Raw genomic sequence first — 20,239 nt, 5'->3', positions numbered from 1 at the left:
ACGCTTTAGGAATGTTAACCTCATGTGGTTCTCACAACCACCCTGGGAATTAGGTGCAGAGTAGGTGCAGTACACTCTTAGCCCAGCATACATAAGGGGTAGCAGTGTTCTGTTTGCAGGGAGGGTTAGGTGATGACTGTATATCATGTAGGGTTCTGTTAGGAATGTTAAAGGACATTTTTCTCTTTGAATTGGGGGAAGAGAAAAACTCTCTGAATTACTGAAGGATGTTTGGAGAATGCTTAGGATGAAGTAACTTTGATTTCCCAAGTGTTCAATTAGTCAAGTATTTGAGTGCCAACTAATAGCTTAGTTTCTGAAGAAAGAAAGTTGGATTTGAATCCAGAGGACACAAGCTCAGATCCTGCCTCTGCCATTTATTTATTTCCTCTGTGATTCTGGGTGTCACTAAGATTTTTTGGGAGAGCATAAGAAGATTAAATAATACAAGCAATCTATACTGGTGGAGAGTTTAGAAGAAGGATCGTTGTGAACTTTTCTGGTCCAGGAAGCTTCACAGAGGAGGTGAGACTTGAATGGGACTTTAAGGAATAGGACAGTAGGAGGAGCTTTGTATGTAGAAGGCCAGTAAGTTTTTCTAAACAATGGTAATTCATTCTTTTTTTCACTTCATCCTTTAATAGACGGAAGTAATTTTCCTCTTGCGTATCTGTGCAGCTAATAACATTGGTATATATTGGGAGGACTGGTTATGGTGGGATGAAGTAAAGAATGTGAATTTTGTGGTGAAAATCATATTTTGAAATGTTTTGATGCAGAAAGTTTTGCAAGAGCAGAACTTTTGCAGTGAAATTGTTTTTCTGACTAGAGATGGTGCTCCTAGGAATCTGCTGCCCCCCTTGGCAACACAAGAGCTCTGTCGGTGATTTTTAGAAATTTTTCTAGGGATTTTTCATATTTCTTTTTGTGGTGAGTGTTTTCATTTATAAACTACCCCTTCCACACCAACTAAACAAGCACCCTGTACGTTGGTATTTAGTAATATGACACCCTTACACGTTAAAAAAAACTGATTTATGAGTCTGTTAATAATGTTGGGGCTTGAGGAGGTTAGCGAATGAGAAGGTGGAGGATAGAAACCTTATCTAGTATAACCTGCAGTTAGATCTATAATAGTCTGTTATTCTGAAGGAGGATGTCTGTCTCTTGGCTGGATGATTGAAATTAAATTGGGGCCTCAAAGCAATCACATCAAGCTGATACTCTTGCATCTTGATGCTAAATTGCTCCCTTAGGGACACTCACAGATTGGGAATCTGTGAAATAGTGACTTCTACTCTGCTAGGGCTTCCCATCAATAAGAGCTGAGATTCTCTAGCACAGTTTTGTGTAAAGTGCTTCACAAACTGATTTTCCAACTACACAAAGATATTATTTCATCCACCCTGAAAAGCAGTCACCTCTATAGTGAAAGGGATGACTTGATTTACAGCCATATAGCATTGCACTATAATGTGATTTTGTTTTTGTTTCCTTTCACATAAACATCTTGGAAATAATATTGTGTATATTGGGGGAGGGGATGGCTGAGAAATGAAGTACTGTTGACTGGGGTGAAAATAATAACCAACAGAATTAAGGCCATTTTAACTGATACCACAGGAGAGGGATAGATTTGAGTTTTTCTTAGTTAGAATTTGGCTTTAATATCAGGGTTAATGCTGATGCGGAAATAATCCATGAATTCCTGAGTTACTTCTGTAGAATCTTAATTTTAAAGGTGATAGTTTCTCAGCAAATAAAGAATAGAGAATATTATTTCACTAGTATAGTTTAGGGATTACTTTAAACCTTTGTGAGATGAAGAGTTAAAATTACTGATGCCTTTCCTCTCAGAGACTTAAGTCTTATCTTTGCCAGCTTGTCTGAGAGCCTAGCCAGGTCAGATGTGAACATCTGTTCCTTTATTCTAGCACAATGTAGTTTTGGGGTAGTGTCTTAGAATGCCTGTCTGTAACAGTCTTCTGTTTTTGATGCCATGTCTTCCTCTCTATCTAAAAATACTTTGTGGGAATTAAGAGACATGTTGTATATACTAGGACAGAATGAAGTAAGCAGAATCAAGAAAAACAGTATTACACAATGAGTGCAATAATATAAATAAAAGGAACATCCAAAGGAAGCCCAACACTGTAATTGTCATAACCAGTCTTAGCCCTGAGAAGAAGCCCTCCTTTACTTGGAGAGTTGTGGGACTAGGTGTAAATGGTTTCATTTTCTGTCAAAAGTAGGTGTATCAATGATGGTTTAGCTTAACTCACTGAGTTGGGGGTGAAGGTGATAGTAAAACAAAAGCCATCAATAAAATGTTAATCTTTTGTTTTTACATCCCCTTCATTTGTGAATATATTCATACCCCACTACCTTCCCCCAACAGGCTATCCATTTTAACAAAGATTTTGGAAAATGTATAGGGAGTAGTTCAATAAAAACCAACATCAACCAGTCCGTGTAATATGTACTGTGTGGTCCTGCATCTCTGCAAACAAGCGATAGAGGTACATTTTTCTCAATTCTTTTCCAGGGCCAGGCTTGGTCATTTTAGTTAGTATGTAATACCTTAAACTTTTAAAAGTAAGTTAAAATTTTATTTAGAAATTTTTGAGAATTTTGATATCCCTTTTGGTAACTTGACACATCCTCAAAGGGTAGCAAAGCAGGATTGAGAGTCATTGTTTAAAATGTAAGTAATGTTTGTAAGGATGCAACACTTACCACTAATACATTACTTTATACCAATAAGTAATAGACCGCCAAATTAGAAACTGTTGTCAGTGGAAACATGCAAACAAATATTTTTGTGTGTCTGCTTTGGCAGATAACGTGAAGTTTATGAGCTTCTTGAGAAGTCAAAGATATTGTTAGGGAGATAAAATCTTCCTAAGAAAAAAAGTCAAGTAACAATAATGAGAAAAGTTAAATAATTATACAAAACCAAACGGCTGATATTTTAGGAAAATTAATTTGATATGTATACAGGATGGACTAGAAGAGGCAGAGACTATAGGTGGAATGGTTTTGGCTACATAGCAGAAGTGTACAGATAATGAAAGACATTTGAAAAAAATCAACAAGACTTGGAAGAATCAAAAATAACTACTGCTTTGAACCTAGAATAATTGTGGTTACATTGATTTTAAGAGTTAGCGTTTATATGATGCTTTAAGGTTTGCAGTGCATTCTACATACATTATTTCATTTGATCTTCACAACAACCCAGTGAGGTAAGTGCTATTAGTATCCCCATTTTTACATATAAGGTAACTGAGGCTTGGGAAGGTTAGGTGATTTAACTAGGATCACTCAGCTATTAAGTGTCTGAGGCCGGATTTGATATCAAAACTTTGGGAGTCTAAGTCCCTCTACAACACCACATAGGTGATCTATCTTGATTCCTTCTGACTTCTAATCTGATTCTATGATTCTGATAAGAAGTAGAGAAGTCAGTAGAGGGACTGCTTAGAAATAGAGTAGTGAAGAGAGTGCCTTTTTGGAACAAGGAAGAAGTGTTTCAAACTAGACTAAGATTGACTTGGAGGTGACAGCTGAGCATCAAATGGAAATACGTGATGGGCCTTTAGAAATTGGAACTTGGGGAACAGACTAGAGCTGCAGATGATTTTGGAGTTATCTGCAAAAAAATGACAGCTGAACATAAGAGTGAATGAGTTCATTAAGGGGGTAGAGGTAGTAGAGAGAGAATAATTAATTATAGCTCACATCTGCGTAGGTTTAGAGAGTGCCTTGCAAATACAGTTATCTCATTTGACTTTCTCAACAACCCTGTGAAGTAGAAACTATTTTCCCCATTTTAGAGTTTAGGAAACTGAGATTCAGAGATTACCTGATTTTCCCAGGGGCATACTGGAAGTATTTGAGTAGTTCTTGCCTACTACATCCAGTGTTCAAACCAGAGGTTTGTGCACTGAACCTTTGAGAACATCTGATGTTGGGGGTATGAACAGGAGTAAAGAATAATTACACTATATGTTTATGACCTATGTACTCTCTACTTTCAATAACAATTTGAATATCGTGGCTTAACAAAGCTAGGGGTTCCATCTTTGTTCTTTTTTTTTTTTTGCTTAGGCAGTTGGGGTTAAGTGACTTGCCCAGGGTCACACAGCTAGTACGTGTCAAGTGTTTGGTCTGAGGCTGGATTTGAATTGAGGTCCTCCTGATTTCAGGGCTGGTGCTCTATCCACTGCGCCACCTAGCTGCCCCTTTGTCCTCTTTTGAAAGAGCTTTATGGACATATGAGCTGGTAGCACTAGATAATAGAAGAAATATGGACAGTTTTGGCTGAGTATGGTCTCTCTCATTTTGTGGATGAGAGGATGCCCTGGAGAGAGGGATATACATCAAGAAAATATGAAAGGAAGAAGGAACAATGGGATAGAAGGGGAATTTAAAATTTTATTTTTATTGATGCTTTTTGTTGTACCACTCCCCTACCTAGTGAACCATTCTTTGGAATAAAGATTTTAAAAGAGAGAAAAATGCAGTTCAGCAAACCCAACACTTCTGGCACATTGTAAGCACTTAAATGCTTACTGATCTCACAGAAGATAGTATATGCAGTATTCCATATCCATAGTGTGGAATAGTCCTCCCCCAGAGGTGGGGGGATGGACCATATGGGGAACCATAGTTCCTGACCTCTGCAGTGAAGGGAGGTGCATTTTTTTTTCAGCTCTTCTCCAGGGTAACCTTAGTGTAATTATGCAGCATTCAGTATCTTTTTGTTTGTCCATTCCATTTACATTTTGTAGTTATTGTCTATATTTTTTTTCCTGGTTCTTTTCATGTACCACAACTTGTTTAATCATTTCCCCAATCAGCAGGCATTTACTTTTGTTTCTAATCCTTTACTTCCTCGAAGAATGCTGGAGTGAATATTTTGATAAAGGTATGTATTGAACCTTTTGTCTTTGACTTTCTTGGGACATATATGCCTAACAGGAAGAATTTCTGGCTCAAAGAATATGGAGTTTTTAGGCACCTTTAGCATCATTCCAAATTGCATTCCAGAAAGGTTGAACCAATTCACAACTCCACCAAGTGTGTTAATGTGCCTGTCTTCCTGCAGCCAAGAGGGGCATTTTTGAAATGATGAAGAATCAAGTAATTTTATTGTCAATTAGGAAAGACATCCCAAGAAGTATTGGTATCTGATTAAACCAATTGGGAAATTGCTTCTCCGACTAAAAATGAGATACTAAATCAGTACCCTTGTCTTTCATATAAAATTTCTTGTATTTTTGCAAATTGGGTTCTCACTGCCTTCCGTCCTTAGTACTTCAAGATGATAGAGTTTGATATTTCACATCAAAGCTACTGAGTAATGACTTCCATTTCTACTGGGACTCAAAAAAAATATAATTTGAATTTGTTGCTGAGCTTTATGCCTATGCTTATGCTACATTTTAAATTATTATCTTGCTCTGTCTTGTCACAATGGGGATTGTAGAATTGCTTATTGATGTAACAAAACTACCACTTGTAATGCTATTTATTCTGCTTTTAGTTTTGCTCTTTACAACGAATATCTTTATAATCTGTTGGCTTGGTTGCTTAGCAGCTTGCCGTGAATATGCAGCATGGAATGGGTAGTTTTCCATTTGGAAAATCTCCGTTGCTGACCCTGAATCACATAGATTACTAAGTATACATTTAAATTACATACTTCTTTGGGTACTAGAATAATCATTGTGCAAGTTCAAGTGAATAATTTTATTGCATTTACTGGACCATATCTGTTCTTTAGTGGAGTTCCCTATTATTCTCATTGGCAGTCTTTTTTCTGCCCTGTCCCTTACCAAGATCTTGGAAAGACCTATCAAATCACTAAACTTTCATTACTTTAAGAAAGTCTGTAAGAGTTACTAATATATTGTTGTTTTTTCTTTTATGTTCCTTGTAAGTACATTTGTTGAAAATAGGGCTTCAGTTTATTGTTTTTGCTGTTTGACAATTTCTGCAGTAGCCAGTTGAAATCTTTGTTGTTTGACTGTTAAATGGTGATTTTTTTTTTTAGTGCAACTCTCCTTGGCTAAGACTTATTTGAAGCAGAACTACTTATATGAACAATGTTTTTAATGTGGTATGAGCAGGTCTTTGAGGGAAATAGAAAGCCTGAGATTTCTTTATATAGAACACAGTAGCAAATGATTTTTTCCTTTGCCCTTCTCACTGTGAAGGTGGTGTATTGTCTCTCTGATGCCAGGATGTGGTACAACATAATCCTTTGCCTATACTTAGTATAAATTTATTAACCATAGTCCCCATACGCAGTCCAGCAGAGAGACCTGCATTATAGAAATAATTCTTGCACTGCTGAGCTGGCGATTTCCCACTTAATCACTCCTGTGACGTCATTGGCACTGTTGGTAGGAAATATGCTGACCACGTCCTGCATTTTAAAAGCTGGTTACTACAGGGGCACTAACTTAAAAGAAATGTAAAGCTTTCAGAGAATGTTAAAGGTCTCCAAAGTCTGGAAAGATAAAATAGTAAAAAATATTAGACCTGATTTTAAAAACCACATTTTGTAGCTACCTAATCACCTAGTATGGTATCTTTAATTATGTTCTGAGCTTCAGGGGTCTGGTGGGGAAAGGTCGTGTGTGATTGTTTGTCAAAAGGCTTTCTGATAATTTTTAAATCAGTCTTGAAAGTACATAATAAAATTCATGCATTAGTTCCAAAGCTGTCCTGTTTGTCTTTCTCTGAACGTCTTTGTGTTCTGTGTATTTTTTAAATGTGTCATTGGCACTTTTTTTTTACATCACTATGAACAGCTCCTCTATCTCTGATCCCCACCCTAAAACCCAAGAAACCTCAGCCTTTCATTGTAACCAATAAAGTAAAGTTAAACTAATACACAATTGATCTTATCTGAAATATATATCTCTTTCCATACCTGTACTCCTCCTTTCCCCCAAGAGATGGAATGCAAACTTCATCAGTTTTTTGGAGTTGTATGGTTGGTTATTGAATCGATCAAGTTGTTAAGTCTTTCATTGTTTTACTTTACAACACTGAAGTCCTTATATATAAATAGTTCTCATGGTTTTGTTCATCTTATTACATATCATTTCATGAAAATCTTCCCAGTTTTTCTTGAATTTATATCCTTTTCATCATTTCTTACATCACAATAATATTTAATTACATTTTTATAAGTCCACTCAAGAAGCATATTTTTAACGTGCTAGGAATGTGCCAAAAAAGAAGGCAAAAACAGTGCCCACTTTCAAGGAGTTCATAGTCTAATGTTAACAACCAAGCACAAAGAAGCTACATACAGGATAAATTAGAGATAATCTCAGATGGAAGGCAAAGCATTAATGGGGAAACGGAATGGCTTCTTGCAGCAGGTGGGGATTTTAGGTGAGACTTGAAGGAAACGGAGATGAAGAATGAGAGAATTCTATAGCTGGTGGTAGGAGATGTATTGTTTTGTGGGAGGAATAGCTAGGAGGCTAGTGTTACTGAGTTGTAGAATACATGGAGGGGGAGTAAAAAGCCTAAAAACGTATAAAGGAGCAAGGTGGACTTTAAAAGCCAAATAGAAGATTTCATATTTGATTGTAGAGGCAATAGGGAACCACTAGAGTTTATCTAATAGGAGAGTGGCATTTTTGATCCTGGAGGTGATAGGGAGCCACTGGAGTTTATTGAGTAGGGGAGAGAGTCACAGCAGACCTACCTACTCTTTAGGAAAATTGCTTTGGCATTTGAGTGGCAGATAGAGTAAAGTGGGGAAGAAACATGGTGGAGACCAATTGAAAGACTATTAAAGTAATCTAGATAAGAGATGATGAGGGCCTATAATAGGATAGTGGCTGTATAAATAGAGGGAAGGGGAAGTAATAGGGAGAAGTTATAAAGGTAATACTGAATTGATAATACTGAATGTATTGCACATACGGGATAAATAAGAGTGCTTTTATACTGACTAATGCTCATTCCCCATACCTAGAATATTCTGCCCTCTCACCTCTGCCTCTCAGTTTCCCTGGCTTTCTTCAAAACCCACCATCTACAAGAGTACTTTGCTTACTTAACACAGTGCCTGGCATTTAATAAACACTTAAATGCAGACTTACTTTTGACCTATAGTATTTATTTAATGTGTTTGGTATCTCCTGTTTAACTCATTTCTCTAACCTCAATTTCTGATTAGGGCTTTTGTCTAGGACCAGGTTTTCCTAGTCTCCTCACCCCCACCCCCCTTTCAAATGGGATGGTCAGGCCCTTTTTGGTTCTAACCTCAGTTTCCAGGTTCTTGGTGCTGGCATTTTCCAGCTTTCCTCCCATTTTCTGGGTTTAGAACACTGCAGTTTCAGGACCTCTCTTGGTGCATCCTTGTTACTAACGGAGGGCTACTGGCTACTGGCAGAGCTATGTGCTCTGCCCCTTAGCTATGCAGTTACCCTTAAGGTAACTTAAGTCTTTAGGTTCAAGGGCTGGCCTATTTACTTGTGCTTGGCTGGTGGGGTCCCCCTCTGAATACTTGAATGTATATTTGTGGCTGACTCTTTTTTGCAGTCTTAGGCTGGATGAAGGTGCTTTTTGTTTCTTTTTGAACTATTGATCATTCAGTCTAGTATCCTTTTTAGATCTTTGATGTAGTTTATATAGGGAGAGCTGGTTTTCTCTGATTTTTGACACATTTGCCATCTTTGCTGTCAGTACCTCGAGTTTTGTTCTTATGTATTAAGGATAACAAAGTGCCAGTTGTATTCCTGCTATTCCTGTGGTGCTGGCTTCCCTAGGCACATCTAGATGTTTGAGTCACTTGAGGCTGTCCAGGGGTACCACTGAATCTCATGTCTGAGAAGGAGGCAAGACCTCTAACATATTTTTTGTTTCTTGGCAGAAAGATGGAGACTGTGATGCTGAATCTGCGGAATCTGTTTGAGCAGATTGTACGCCAGGCGGAGATTCTCAATGAAGGAAATGAACTCCGTAAGTCATTCTGAGCTGGTCTGTATATAGAGGAAAACAGATTTTTAGAATTGGTTTTTTGACAGAACTAAAGTGTGTTCCAGTCTTAGAACAGTTTTTAATAGAGTAGCCTAAAAGAACTATATATTTTTTTCCTTTCCTCCATGTTTAAAGCTTAGCATGAATGTGCTTATTGTGAGCTTCACATTCTTTGCAGGACTTGCTTTCAAATGAGTTTTCTTATGGTAGTTCAGTTCTGCTAAGGACTTGGTTTAAGTTGCTAGTTCCGTATTCTCAATTAAGACTTGGGAAGACCTACAGAATTTCTAGGAAGGGGGCTACCTGCTTAAGAGTTTAGAGTAGTGTGTCTTTGATGTTTTATCCATGCAATACTTCTACTCTAAAACATAATGTGATAGGATTTCTCTGCCCTTGAGAAAAAAGATGCTTATTTCCTTTGTTTCAAGTTGGATAGAGGGGCAGAGACGTCGTTAGGGAGACATAAGAGAAAGATGAGGTTCTAAGAGAGAAGGTGAGAGTACATAGATTAGTAAGAAAGCAATAAAGACCTAGTAGCATTAATGTAATATAAAGAAATTGCCCTAAATAAGCCATATGCTTTCATTATTTTTTGTTTTACTATTCCCTATCTTATAACCCCCCCAATTATTATTCCAACAGTACCTGGTTTATAAGTGGTACTTTCAAGGCACCTACACAAGTACCCCATAGTTTTGTTCAATACAACATGCAAGTGTAAGTAAAGACAGTGTGCTCAGCTTCTACTTTTAAATATTCCATCTCTAACTTCTTTTCCGGCTTTTGAAAACAATCGTGCCTGGTCTGGAGATATGCTCTGAATCCATCTTTTTTGGTCTAAGCACAGACAAATCTCTTTCTTCCCTTAGTTCAGCCAAGACAAGGGTGGAATTTTTCAATTTTTAAAAACAATTTTTTGAAAACATTGTCTTTATTTTTTGATAGACTTCTTCCTTTTCCTGCCCAGCAAGCAATCCCTTATTACAAAGAACAGAAAAGAAGGGGAAGAAATAGTCAAGCAACAAAATCTGACATATATGCAATGTAGCCATAGTCTTCCCTCCTCAAACCTCTCCTGCAAAGAAAAGGGAGGAAGGTACATTTTTTTCATTTCTTCATCAGAGTCAAACTTGGCCATTATAAATGCATTTAGGGTTTTGTTGTTTACATTTACATGGTAGGTATTTTGTATATTATTTTTCTGGTTCTGCTGCTTACCTTGCTTTTTATCAGTTTACGTAAGTCTTTACATGCTTCCCTGATTTTTTCATATTCATTGTTCCTTATAACACAGTAATAGGCCATCATTTATGTGACATAATTTGTTTAGCTATTCTCTCTCAGTTAGCATCTACTTTGTTTCCCTTTTTTTTTGACTACTACAAAAAGTGCTACTATAAATATTTTGCTGTATGTGGGAACCTTTCTTTTTATATTTGACCTCCTTGGGTTGTACTTAGCAGTATGACCTCTGGGTTAAAATGACATTTTAGTTATTGCCTTAGCATGATTTCAAATTGCATTCTAGAATGGTAAATGCCTTCACAACTCCACTAATGATGTATAGGTGTGCCTGTCTTTCTAACAGTTGACTATTCCCATCTTTCATCATCTTTGCTGGGTACGAAGTGAAACTTCCTAGGCATATACAGTGGTCTGGACCTTTAATTTCACTAATGTGAGGGAAACCTAGGTGAGAAAATGCCGATTGACACCTTCTTTTCAACTTGTATTTTCCTAGTGATTATGAATCATGTGATACCAACATCTCAGAAGAACCAGTCACAGAGTACCCAGATTTTAATGGAAAGACTCAAGATGAATATAAGCACACTACAGTATATTTTCAGCAAAGTATCCAAAAATGACATAAAAGTCATCAAGAACATGTATGATCAGAAAGAAGTAGAGGTAGATGAAAAGCCTGAGGGCTACATGGTTACCCTTAAGATAATAAAAGAACCAGGGGACATGGAAGAGAAGTGTACAAATGAGAAAACAAGAAGGGGTTGTTCTCTACAACCCATGGCAAGAAAATCGGTACAAATAGGATCACAGACACAGGGCACATAAGTAGACTTTATCTTCACTTCTATTTCTAAAATTTGTAAAAATATTTTTAATATTATGGTAAAGCCATACGTAGCTGATACATAAAAGCTTCATCATGTACTTAAAAAAAAAAGGCAGTGAGAGATTATGTGATATATTCAGAGTTCCACAGCTGATATGTGTCAGAGGTAGTACCTGACATCAAAACGGGCTCTATATCCACCTCTGCAAGCTGTCTTAATGAGATTTGTATTTTTCACTTTGTTATTAGTGATATGGGGCAGTCTTTCCTGTGGCTGCTACATGTTTCCAGTTCTTATTATGAGAACTGTTCCTATCCTTTAATCAGTTATATGTTAGGAAATGGCTTTTGATCTTATATATTTGTTTGAATTACCTATATATCTCGGATATCAAACCCATGTCATCAATATTTGACACAAAAATTTTTTTTCTTCCCAGTTGATTCCGTTATTCTGGTTGATTTATTTAAGCCAAAGCTTTTTACTTTTATGTACTTCAAATGATCTATTTTATCTTTTGTGTTTTTTAAAAAATTCTTCTCTGACCATAGCAGTTAGAGGTATTTGGGTTGATCTAGTTGACTTTTTAAAGTGACCTTTAATACTCCAGTTGCATGTCCATTTTGACCAGATTGTGGTATGAGGTATATGGTGCTGATGTAGCTCTCGTTCATTACAACTCACTTTTCCATTTTCTCAGCAATTGTTTTATGCCCTTGAGAACGTGGGAATTTTACTCAAGAAAAAAAGAGACAAAGATAATAAAAATGCAAATATATCCACGTTTACAAATATCCAAACCCAAATGTTACACCATTCTGGCATTTCCTGTTGCAGTGGGCCTTGAGGTTATCCCCTCCGGGCAGAGGATCCTTCCATTGCACATGGGAGCCTTGTCATTTCTGTCTTGTGCCACTTCTGTCACAAGAGTTGGATTATTAAAGAGAACAGTGAGATTAGTTAGCTACCGGGAAGCATTTGAAGGTTTTTGAGCAGAAGAGTAACATGATCCTGTCCATAATTCTGCCAGTGGTGTTTTGGGTAGATTGAAGGAGGGAGAAAATCAGGTAGGCCACTTGAGAGCTGTTGCTTCTAAACAAGAGATCATGAGGCCCCAAATGAACCAAGATGATGATAGTGGAAGAAATGGAAAGGAATGAATGTAAGTGAGAGATTTCAGAGGTAGATACCATTGGTATAAGTACTTGGTGAGGAAATCATATAGTAAAGAAAAAAACCACTACATACATAACACTAAAAATTTATAGCAGCACTTTTTGTGGTAGCAAAAACTGGAAATAAGGTAGATGCCTATTGTTTGGAGAATGGCCGGGGAATGTAATGGAGTATTCCTATAAGAAACGGCAAATATGATGAATATGGAGATGAGTGGCAACATTTATATGAACTGATTCAGAGTGAAGTAAGCATAGTAAAGAAAACAATATACAAAATGACTACAACATAAATGTAAAGAACAATCACCACAAAACTATCGGAAGTGAATGCTGTAGAATTGCAAAAAACAGCCATGGCCTCAAAGAAGCCATTAAAAAAAGATACTTCCTCTATTCTTTTGCCGGAAGTGAGAGGTCCACAAACGTAACACATTGTGTATGTTTTCAGATTTTTTTTTAATGTATTTTTTTGTTTGTTTTGGTTTTTTGCTAGGCAGTGGGGTTAAGTGACTTGGCCAGGGTCACACAGCTAGTGAGTATCAAGTGTTTGAGGCTGGATTTGAACTCAGGTCCTCCTGACTCCAGGGCCAGTGCTCTATCCACTTTGTCACCTAGCTGCCCCTATTTTACTGTTTTTGCTGATTTTTCTGCCTCCTTTTTCTTTTTAAAAATACTTTTTTTTTGAATGGGGAAGTTCTATGGGAGGGGAAGAGGCATGGGGGAAATTTAGATGATACAAAAGCAAAAGAAATCAATATTTTATTTTAAAAATCAGATTTGGTTACTAGATATAGCAGATGAGGGAGAAATAAGAGCCTGTGTGATAAGTTTTGGTTGATAATAACTTATGTTTTCTCTTTTCCGTTTCCTCAGTTTCCCAGTCTGTAAAATCAATACAAAAGTCCTTTTATTTGCTTTTCTAAGGTTCTAGTTTTAAAAACACTTTGAAATTAAATGCAAAGTATTGTCTTCAGAGGCATCCTTTGTATTACACAAAACAAAGTTGGCTGTAAAATGGAATTTTTGTGAAGCATATAAATTCTATCTTGACATATTATGTAGTGGCTAGAGTGTTTTGACTTGAGTTCAGGGAGGTCGTGGTTCCTACCCTGCCTTAGACACCAGCTTTGAGACCTTGGACATGTTGATTAATGTCTCTGGACCTCACTTTCATCATCTCTGAAATGAGGGATGGATTTGTTGGAGTTTTTACGGTCCCTTCCAGCTCTAAATCTGTGATTCTAGAGTTGTATTCTCCCAGAAAAAAATTCCTAGAATTAAAATGTTAAACTTTTGGGGAAGAATTATTACTTAGCAGTATTGTGCCTATTTAGTGGCTTATAGTATTCTCCTAGCTAGCATTTTGGTACCACCAGTACTGTCAGTCACTAAGCATGTGTTAAGTACCTACTAAGTGCTAGGCACTGTGCTAAATGCTGGGAATAAGAAAAGGCAAAAGACAGTCCCTGCCCCCAAAAAAGCACGTAGGAATGTATCTATGTTCTCTTATACCTAGACATCCCCTCAACTCTGTTAGCCTTTCCTGAAACTCCAATAGAATGAATGTTAAAGTAGGAGGCAGGAGATCTGTGTTTAAATCTCTGTTCTTACTAGTTTTCCAGCCTTTGGCAAGTCACTTTATATCTAGGTCTCAGTTTCTCCAAAGTGAGAGCATTAAAGTAGATGAATTTGAAAGGAACCGTAGAGATGAAAAATTGACGAACTTATTAGCATCTTCTTTTCTCTGTTAGAGTATTTAGAAGGAGTTTAGTTCATCATGTATTTGTTAAGTTCTTACCAAGTACTACACAAGATACTGTGCAATGTACAAAAAAGAGTGTGGGAAATATTCCCTGTCCTCAGGAAGGTTATGAGATTAGGAAAGCAAGACTTAAACACACAAAACAATCCAGAGAATAATACAAGTCCCTAAGTATGAGTTACATACTAGAAGTTCAGTGAGATGTCAGTCAACATTTATTAAGCATCTGCCATGTGCCAGGCACTGTTCTAGGTGCTGGAACTACAAAGCCCATGTGCCATTCACAGCTAAGCACTTTTTTGTTATCCTCATTTTACAGTTGAGGGAACTTGGACAAACAGAGGTTAAGTTACTAGCCCAGGGTCACACAGCTATAGTGAGTGTCTGAAGCTGGATTTGAACTCAGGTCTCCCCGAGTCCAAGCCCAGTGCTCTATCTGGTGTGTCACCAGTTGCTTTACAAAAGTGAAAGAAAGGAGTCTTTGCTGTCAAGGAATGTAAAAAAGTCTATTAAGAAGATACATGTACACACATAGGTATATACCTGGTAGTAGGTAAATATAATTTTGGGAAGAAAGCTTAGAGATTAGAAAAGACATCACAATGGGAAGAGTACAGTGTGGGTTCTTAGTTGGGAAAAAGTTTTGTGGAAGAGGTGGAATTTGAGATTGAATAGGTAAGACACGACATTTCAGGATTTTATAGTGGGAGAGTTGGAGAGAGCACAATATGAGCACAGATCTGGAAATGTGAGTAAATATGGCCTGTTTAGGGAATACTGAAGAACCTTAGCTTGACTGGATCAGGACATTTGAGCAATGGAAGATAAATATTGGTTCTAAAGATCTGAATGCATGAATTTTTTTCATTTGAACTGGATACTGAGATCTGTGATCTCAGCTGTATTGGTATTTCTTCATTAATGCAGATCAAAATGTATTCATATATTTTCATCCTTTTTAGTTTTTCTTGATGTCCTTCTATAAATGATTAAACTGAACTAAAAACTAGAACTGCCTTAGTTTGCTGAAACAGAAACCCAAACCCATATATCTATTTATTCAAGCAAAGGTTTTCTTATGATGTTAAGTGCTTAAAAAATGCTTATTGACATGACTGATTTGACTTTTTGCTGGATTTTGCTCATAATGTACATATAGAAAGACTGATTTATGGGTTTATTTTACATAACACTATTTTCTTGAAATTGTTCCTCTGAATTTTTTAGGTTAATCTCTAGGGTTCTCTCAGTACACCATCATATCATCTGCAAAAATCTATAATCTTTGTGCTTATTCCCTCAGCTTTTTTTTCTTGTGTTCTTTTATTGCTAGAAAATGATGGTGACAATAGATACTTGACCCTTTTCTGCTGATAATATTGAAAAGAACTCTAGTTTTCTGCATTGTAGATGTTTACTCTTGGTTTAGATAAAGTGTCTACCATTTATGGAAATGATTTATTCTTATGTTATCTAATGTTTTTAAGGAGTCAGGTGCATGTTCTGCTTTGTAAAAAAAAAAAAAAAGCCAAAACAAAACAACTTGTGCATTTATTGATAGAACCATGTGATTTTTAAATTTTTGTTATTAAATAATATCTATTATGTTTACAATTTTGTTTCTATTGAACTAACACTATATTCTTGGTACAAATTCAACCTGGTCATACCGTAAAATTTTGTAAATATGTTTCTGTGGCCTCTTTGCTAATGTCCTTCAATATTTTTGTACTGACGTCCCTTAAATTTTCTTTCTGCTTTATCTCTCCCTCATTTAGGCATCAGTACCATATTTGTTTCATAAGTGTTTGGTAGGATCTGTTCTCTCCCTTTTTTCTTTCTTTCTTTTTTTTAGCAAAAAAAAGTGATATTAGGATACATTTTTCTTTGAATGCTAACTAAAATTCATTTGTATATTTATTTTCCCCTGAGGCTTACTATATTGGTGGGAGATTTAGTGTGGATACTTGATTGGCTTTAGCCCTACCATAGCTCAAAGCTAGTGAACTCAAGCAGTCTACTAACCCCAGTTTCTTAAGTAGCAGGGAGTATAGGCACTATGCCCAGCTTTTAAAAGTCTCTTTTTTTCTCTTTAAGATTTACATACAGTTTGCAGGGAATTTCTTCTTGGTTGTAAACATTTATCTTTTGCCTTTGTAATATCATATTCCAAGATCCCTCTTTTATATCATTAGATGCTAGGTCTTTATGATCTTGACTATAGTTGCTTGGTACTTGAACTTTTTCTTTTTATCTGCTTTAAGTATTTTTTCTTCCAATTAAAAGCTGAATTTTGTTTATGACATTCCTAGTTTCTTTTAGGAATTTACGAGAATATTCTCTTTTCATTTTGCCCTCTGGTTCTAATAGATCTGAGAAGTTTTATTTTATGATTTCTTGAAGTGTGTTCATGTTTGTTTGGTCATTTTTTTTAGAGAGTCTGATGATTCTCTCTCTTTGATCTATTTTCAGGTCAATTGTCTTCTATAGTAAATCGATACCTTAGGTTTTCTTTTATCTTTTCCCCTCAATTTTTTTACTTTGTTCCAATATTTTTTTGCTGCCTTACTGAATTATTGAGTTCTGATTGTTCCATTCTGTTTGTTCAGAAGATAATACTTGAGTAAGATTTTCCTTCTTTAGTTATTTATTCTCTTTAAATTTTTCTTTCTCAAACTCATCTCATTTCTCACTTCCTTTATCTCTTGTTTTTGTAGTACTTTTGACTAGCTCATTTTTTCTCCAAAGCTCTGCTTATAATGGTTGTCTCTCACTCCCTGTATTCCAGCTGTTGCCAGTACCTGTTGATTTTACTTTTGCAACATCTCTCAAATATGCCCTTTTTCTCTTCTGACACTGCCACAACTCTGAGTAGCAGGCCCTCATCACCTCACACATGGATTATTGCAATAGTTTGCTGGTGAGTCCACCTGCCTCAAGCCTCTCATTCTATTCCATATTCCATTCAGCCACTAAAGTGATTTTCCTAAAATGAAGGTCTAACATGGTCACTCCTCTGCTCAATAAACTCCAGTGGCTTCCTATTATCTTCAGGAGCAAATATAAAATGCTGTGTTTTCATTCAAAATATTTCGTAACCTAGCCCCCTCCTACCTCTCCAGTCTTTTAATTTACAGTTTACTCACAGGCAGGTGCTCTTCTATCCAGTGACACTAGCTGTCTCCCATGCCTGGACCGCTCTCTCTCTATTCTGCTGATATCCTTGACTTCCTTGACCTCCTTGGCATCCCAACTAAAATTCCACCTTCTACAGGAAGCCTTCCCTAACCCTTCTTAATTCTAGTGCTTTTTCTCTTTTAATTCTTTCCTGTTTATCCTATATATAGCTTGCTTTGTTTGTGTATTATTTGTTTCTCTTTGGATTGTAAGCTCCTTGTGGGCAAGGGCTTTTTTGTATCCCAAGGGTTTACACTATGCCTAGCACTTAATAGGAGCTTAAGAAATGTTTATTGAATTGAATTGAGTGTTTGCTTTCTTCTGGATTTACCTCTTAATCTACACTGAACCCTTGGCATTTTTTAATTGTTGATTTTTTTTCTCTTGTTTTCAGCGTCAGTACTTGATCTTCTGTTTTGTGTTCCAAGCCCGCCCTTCTAGACCTCTCTGGGATAGGTTCAGTAGGCCTTGTTTGGTCCTGTGCCCTCTGTACCCTGGATGAGTTTTCTGGAATCAGACTGTGGAATCACTCTGCCTCAATTGCTAGTTTCTGTCTCAGTACCACAGAATCTGGCCTTGATTTCTCTTTCTCTTTTTCTTTTTTTTTTGCATGAGCCTTAGTTATTTGTTGGCTCAGTTCTCTGCTGTAGCCTTCATAACCCTGTTTTTTAGATGTCTGGAATTTTCTGCACAGTTCTGCCGCTGCTGGAGCACAGGCTCTGAACTGGCCCTGTCTCCTGATGTGTCTCCCAAGTTCATCGAGGGGTGCAAGCCAGGCCATCTTTCCTTGTGCAGTATTCTATTCCTGGTTTTGTTCTGACAGGCCAGAGCCGAGATCTGGCATCAAGCTCTGTCAGTTCATTGGAGCTGAAATTGTTTTGCTGTACTCCAGCTCAGAGCACAGGCTGGCTTCAGGTCTCTTTTGTGGGATATCTTCCCTAACTGTACTCTTGTCACACGGCCTGTGAGAGCTTGTTTACCCGAACTCTTCTGGCTTCCCTGGTGAGACACCCTTTACCTGCATGTACTTCAGACCTCTTTTTGTGAAATTTTGGATTGGATGGAGGAATTTCTGCAATCTTTAGACAGTAGAATACAGGCCTAGTCATGGCACCATATGTATTTATCAGAGGACCAGCAAAGGTAAAATTCATCATTAGGTTAGCTGTAGCAGAGTGAAACTTTAGGGTACCATGCTGCTTTTTTTTTTTTTAAACTTTTACCAAGGAATATTTACTTCAAAAGCTGCAATCACAAATATACATTCTTATTCTTCCAACATGTAGGTAGCATAATCCACCTGCCTACTCCCTACTTATACCACCTCAATATCTGGAGAAGGAGCTTAGTTTAATTCTGGCTCCAAGGTTACTATGTTCTCTCATTCCAGTGTGGATCATCTCTGGCGTGGAAAACTGAAAAGTATAAATGACACGAAATGGGAATAAAACCTTGGAGCCAAGTAATAAAAGACGGAAGGGAGCAAGAGAAAAAAGTCCTTCTCCTTTGACCAGTTTAGTTCATGGAACCTGTGCTGTGGGTGAACTGTGATCTTCATCCTCTGGACACATCAGAAAACAGAGTAAAGGGAAAAAATGGCCACTTCCGTTCTTGAAGAGAGATGTTATAATGTGCGATAGTGGGTAGCATTACCCATATCTAAATTACAGACTCTTGAAATTTAAAAAAAACAAAAACAACTTACTAGAACATGAAAAATTATCTGTATCAGTATTTAGTTCTGTTCAAATGTCTGGAATTTGCTATCTCTAATAAAGTGATAACAACACACTTTCCCATTAATTGCTGCCTTTATTGCTTGGATAGAGTTAGGGACTGAACCTGTAATTTGTTTGGTACAGGGAACTCTGGGGTGAGGATTCTCCATTTATGAATGCAGTTTGACATGTTTTTAGTCTTAGAGAATTGCCTGGCATGCTGATATAAAATGTATTTGGTCAGGGTCACGTAGCCAATGTGTTAAGAGGTAGGACTTGAACTCTTTCCCCATCCCCACCCCCTTCTTTGAGATTACCTTCCATTTACATTGTATATGTCTTATATGTAACTAGTTGGTTACATCTTGTCTTCTCCATTTGAATGTAAGCTCCTTGAAGGCAAGGACATTTTTTGCACAGTGTTTGGCACATAGTAAATGCTTCTTACTGTTGTTGCTGTTTATTTGTTTCAGTCATACCTGACTTTGTGACCCCATTTGGGGTTTTCTTGGCAAAGATAGTGGAGTGGTTTGCCGTTTTCTTCTCCAGTTCATTTTACAGATGAAAAACGAGGCAAACAGGGTGAAGGGACTTGCCCAGGGTACAGCTAGTAAGTGTCTGAGACTGGATTTGAACTCAGGTCTTCTTGACTGCAGGCCCAGTACGCTTGTACACCTAGCAGCCAGTAAATGCTTAACAAATGCTTATTGACTCACCAACCTTTCTGGCTTCAAAGTCAGCTCTCTTTCCACTGTGCCATGCTGGCTTGATGATTCCTTGAATCTGAGTCTTTGGGTTCTGGGAAATTTGTGTCCTAGTTTGTCACTTTTTAAAGAAAGTTTGATATTTTGTGAAATATTTTCAAATGAATATACTTAAAGCAAGAGGCTATTAAAATTTCCTTAGCTTCTAAAGTTTAAAAAAGTGATTAATCTTGTTTTCCCTTTTCTGTCATTTTCTAGTGATTATTCAACACTATCCTCCTAGAGTCTTTGTAACAATGAAATATATAGTTAAGCCAGACAAACACATTGACCATGTCTGATAATAGGTTTCATTCTACACCTGTAGTCTACCATCTCTTTACTGAGGGGAGGGAAATGTTTTACCTTCAGTCCTCTAAAGATTGTTTTAAAACACTACATTGATTAAAGTTCCGATGCCCTTTAGCCTTGTTTTCCTTCATGTTATTGTGGTTATTTTGTTCTTGGTTTTGTTTGCCATGCTCTCATTAACTCATACAAGTCTTCCCAAATTTCTCTGATTTCTTCATTTTTTTTTTTTTTTTTTTTTTTTTTTTTTTTTTTTTTTTTTTTT

General features: G+C 36.9%; 1 protein-coding gene across 7 annotated transcripts in view; it reads left to right on the top strand.

The window, feature by feature from the left end:
• Positions 1-20,239, top strand: part of RACGAP1 (Rac GTPase activating protein 1) — a 36,656-nt gene that overhangs the window by 768 nt on the left and 15,649 nt on the right. For 4 of the 7 annotated variants that reach the window (XM_027844500.1, XM_027844504.1, XM_027844505.1 and 1 more), the window contains exon 2: positions 8,910-8,994. In XM_027844500.1, coding sequence (XP_027700301.1) covers positions 8,910-8,994 — 85 coding nt within the window. Of the gene's footprint in view, positions 1-8,905; positions 8,995-20,239 lie in introns of all 7 variants that reach the window. The other 3 variants (XM_027844501.1, XM_027844502.1, XM_027844503.1) reach the window with 1 other exon arrangement.

Source organism: Vombatus ursinus, unplaced genomic scaffold (genome assembly GCF_900497805.2).
Source record: "Vombatus ursinus unplaced genomic scaffold, bare-nosed wombat genome assembly UNPS02014941.1, whole genome shotgun sequence".
Classification (NCBI taxonomy): Eukaryota; Metazoa; Chordata; class Mammalia; order Diprotodontia; family Vombatidae; genus Vombatus; species Vombatus ursinus.
This window is presented reverse-complemented; position numbering and strand designations above follow the sequence as displayed.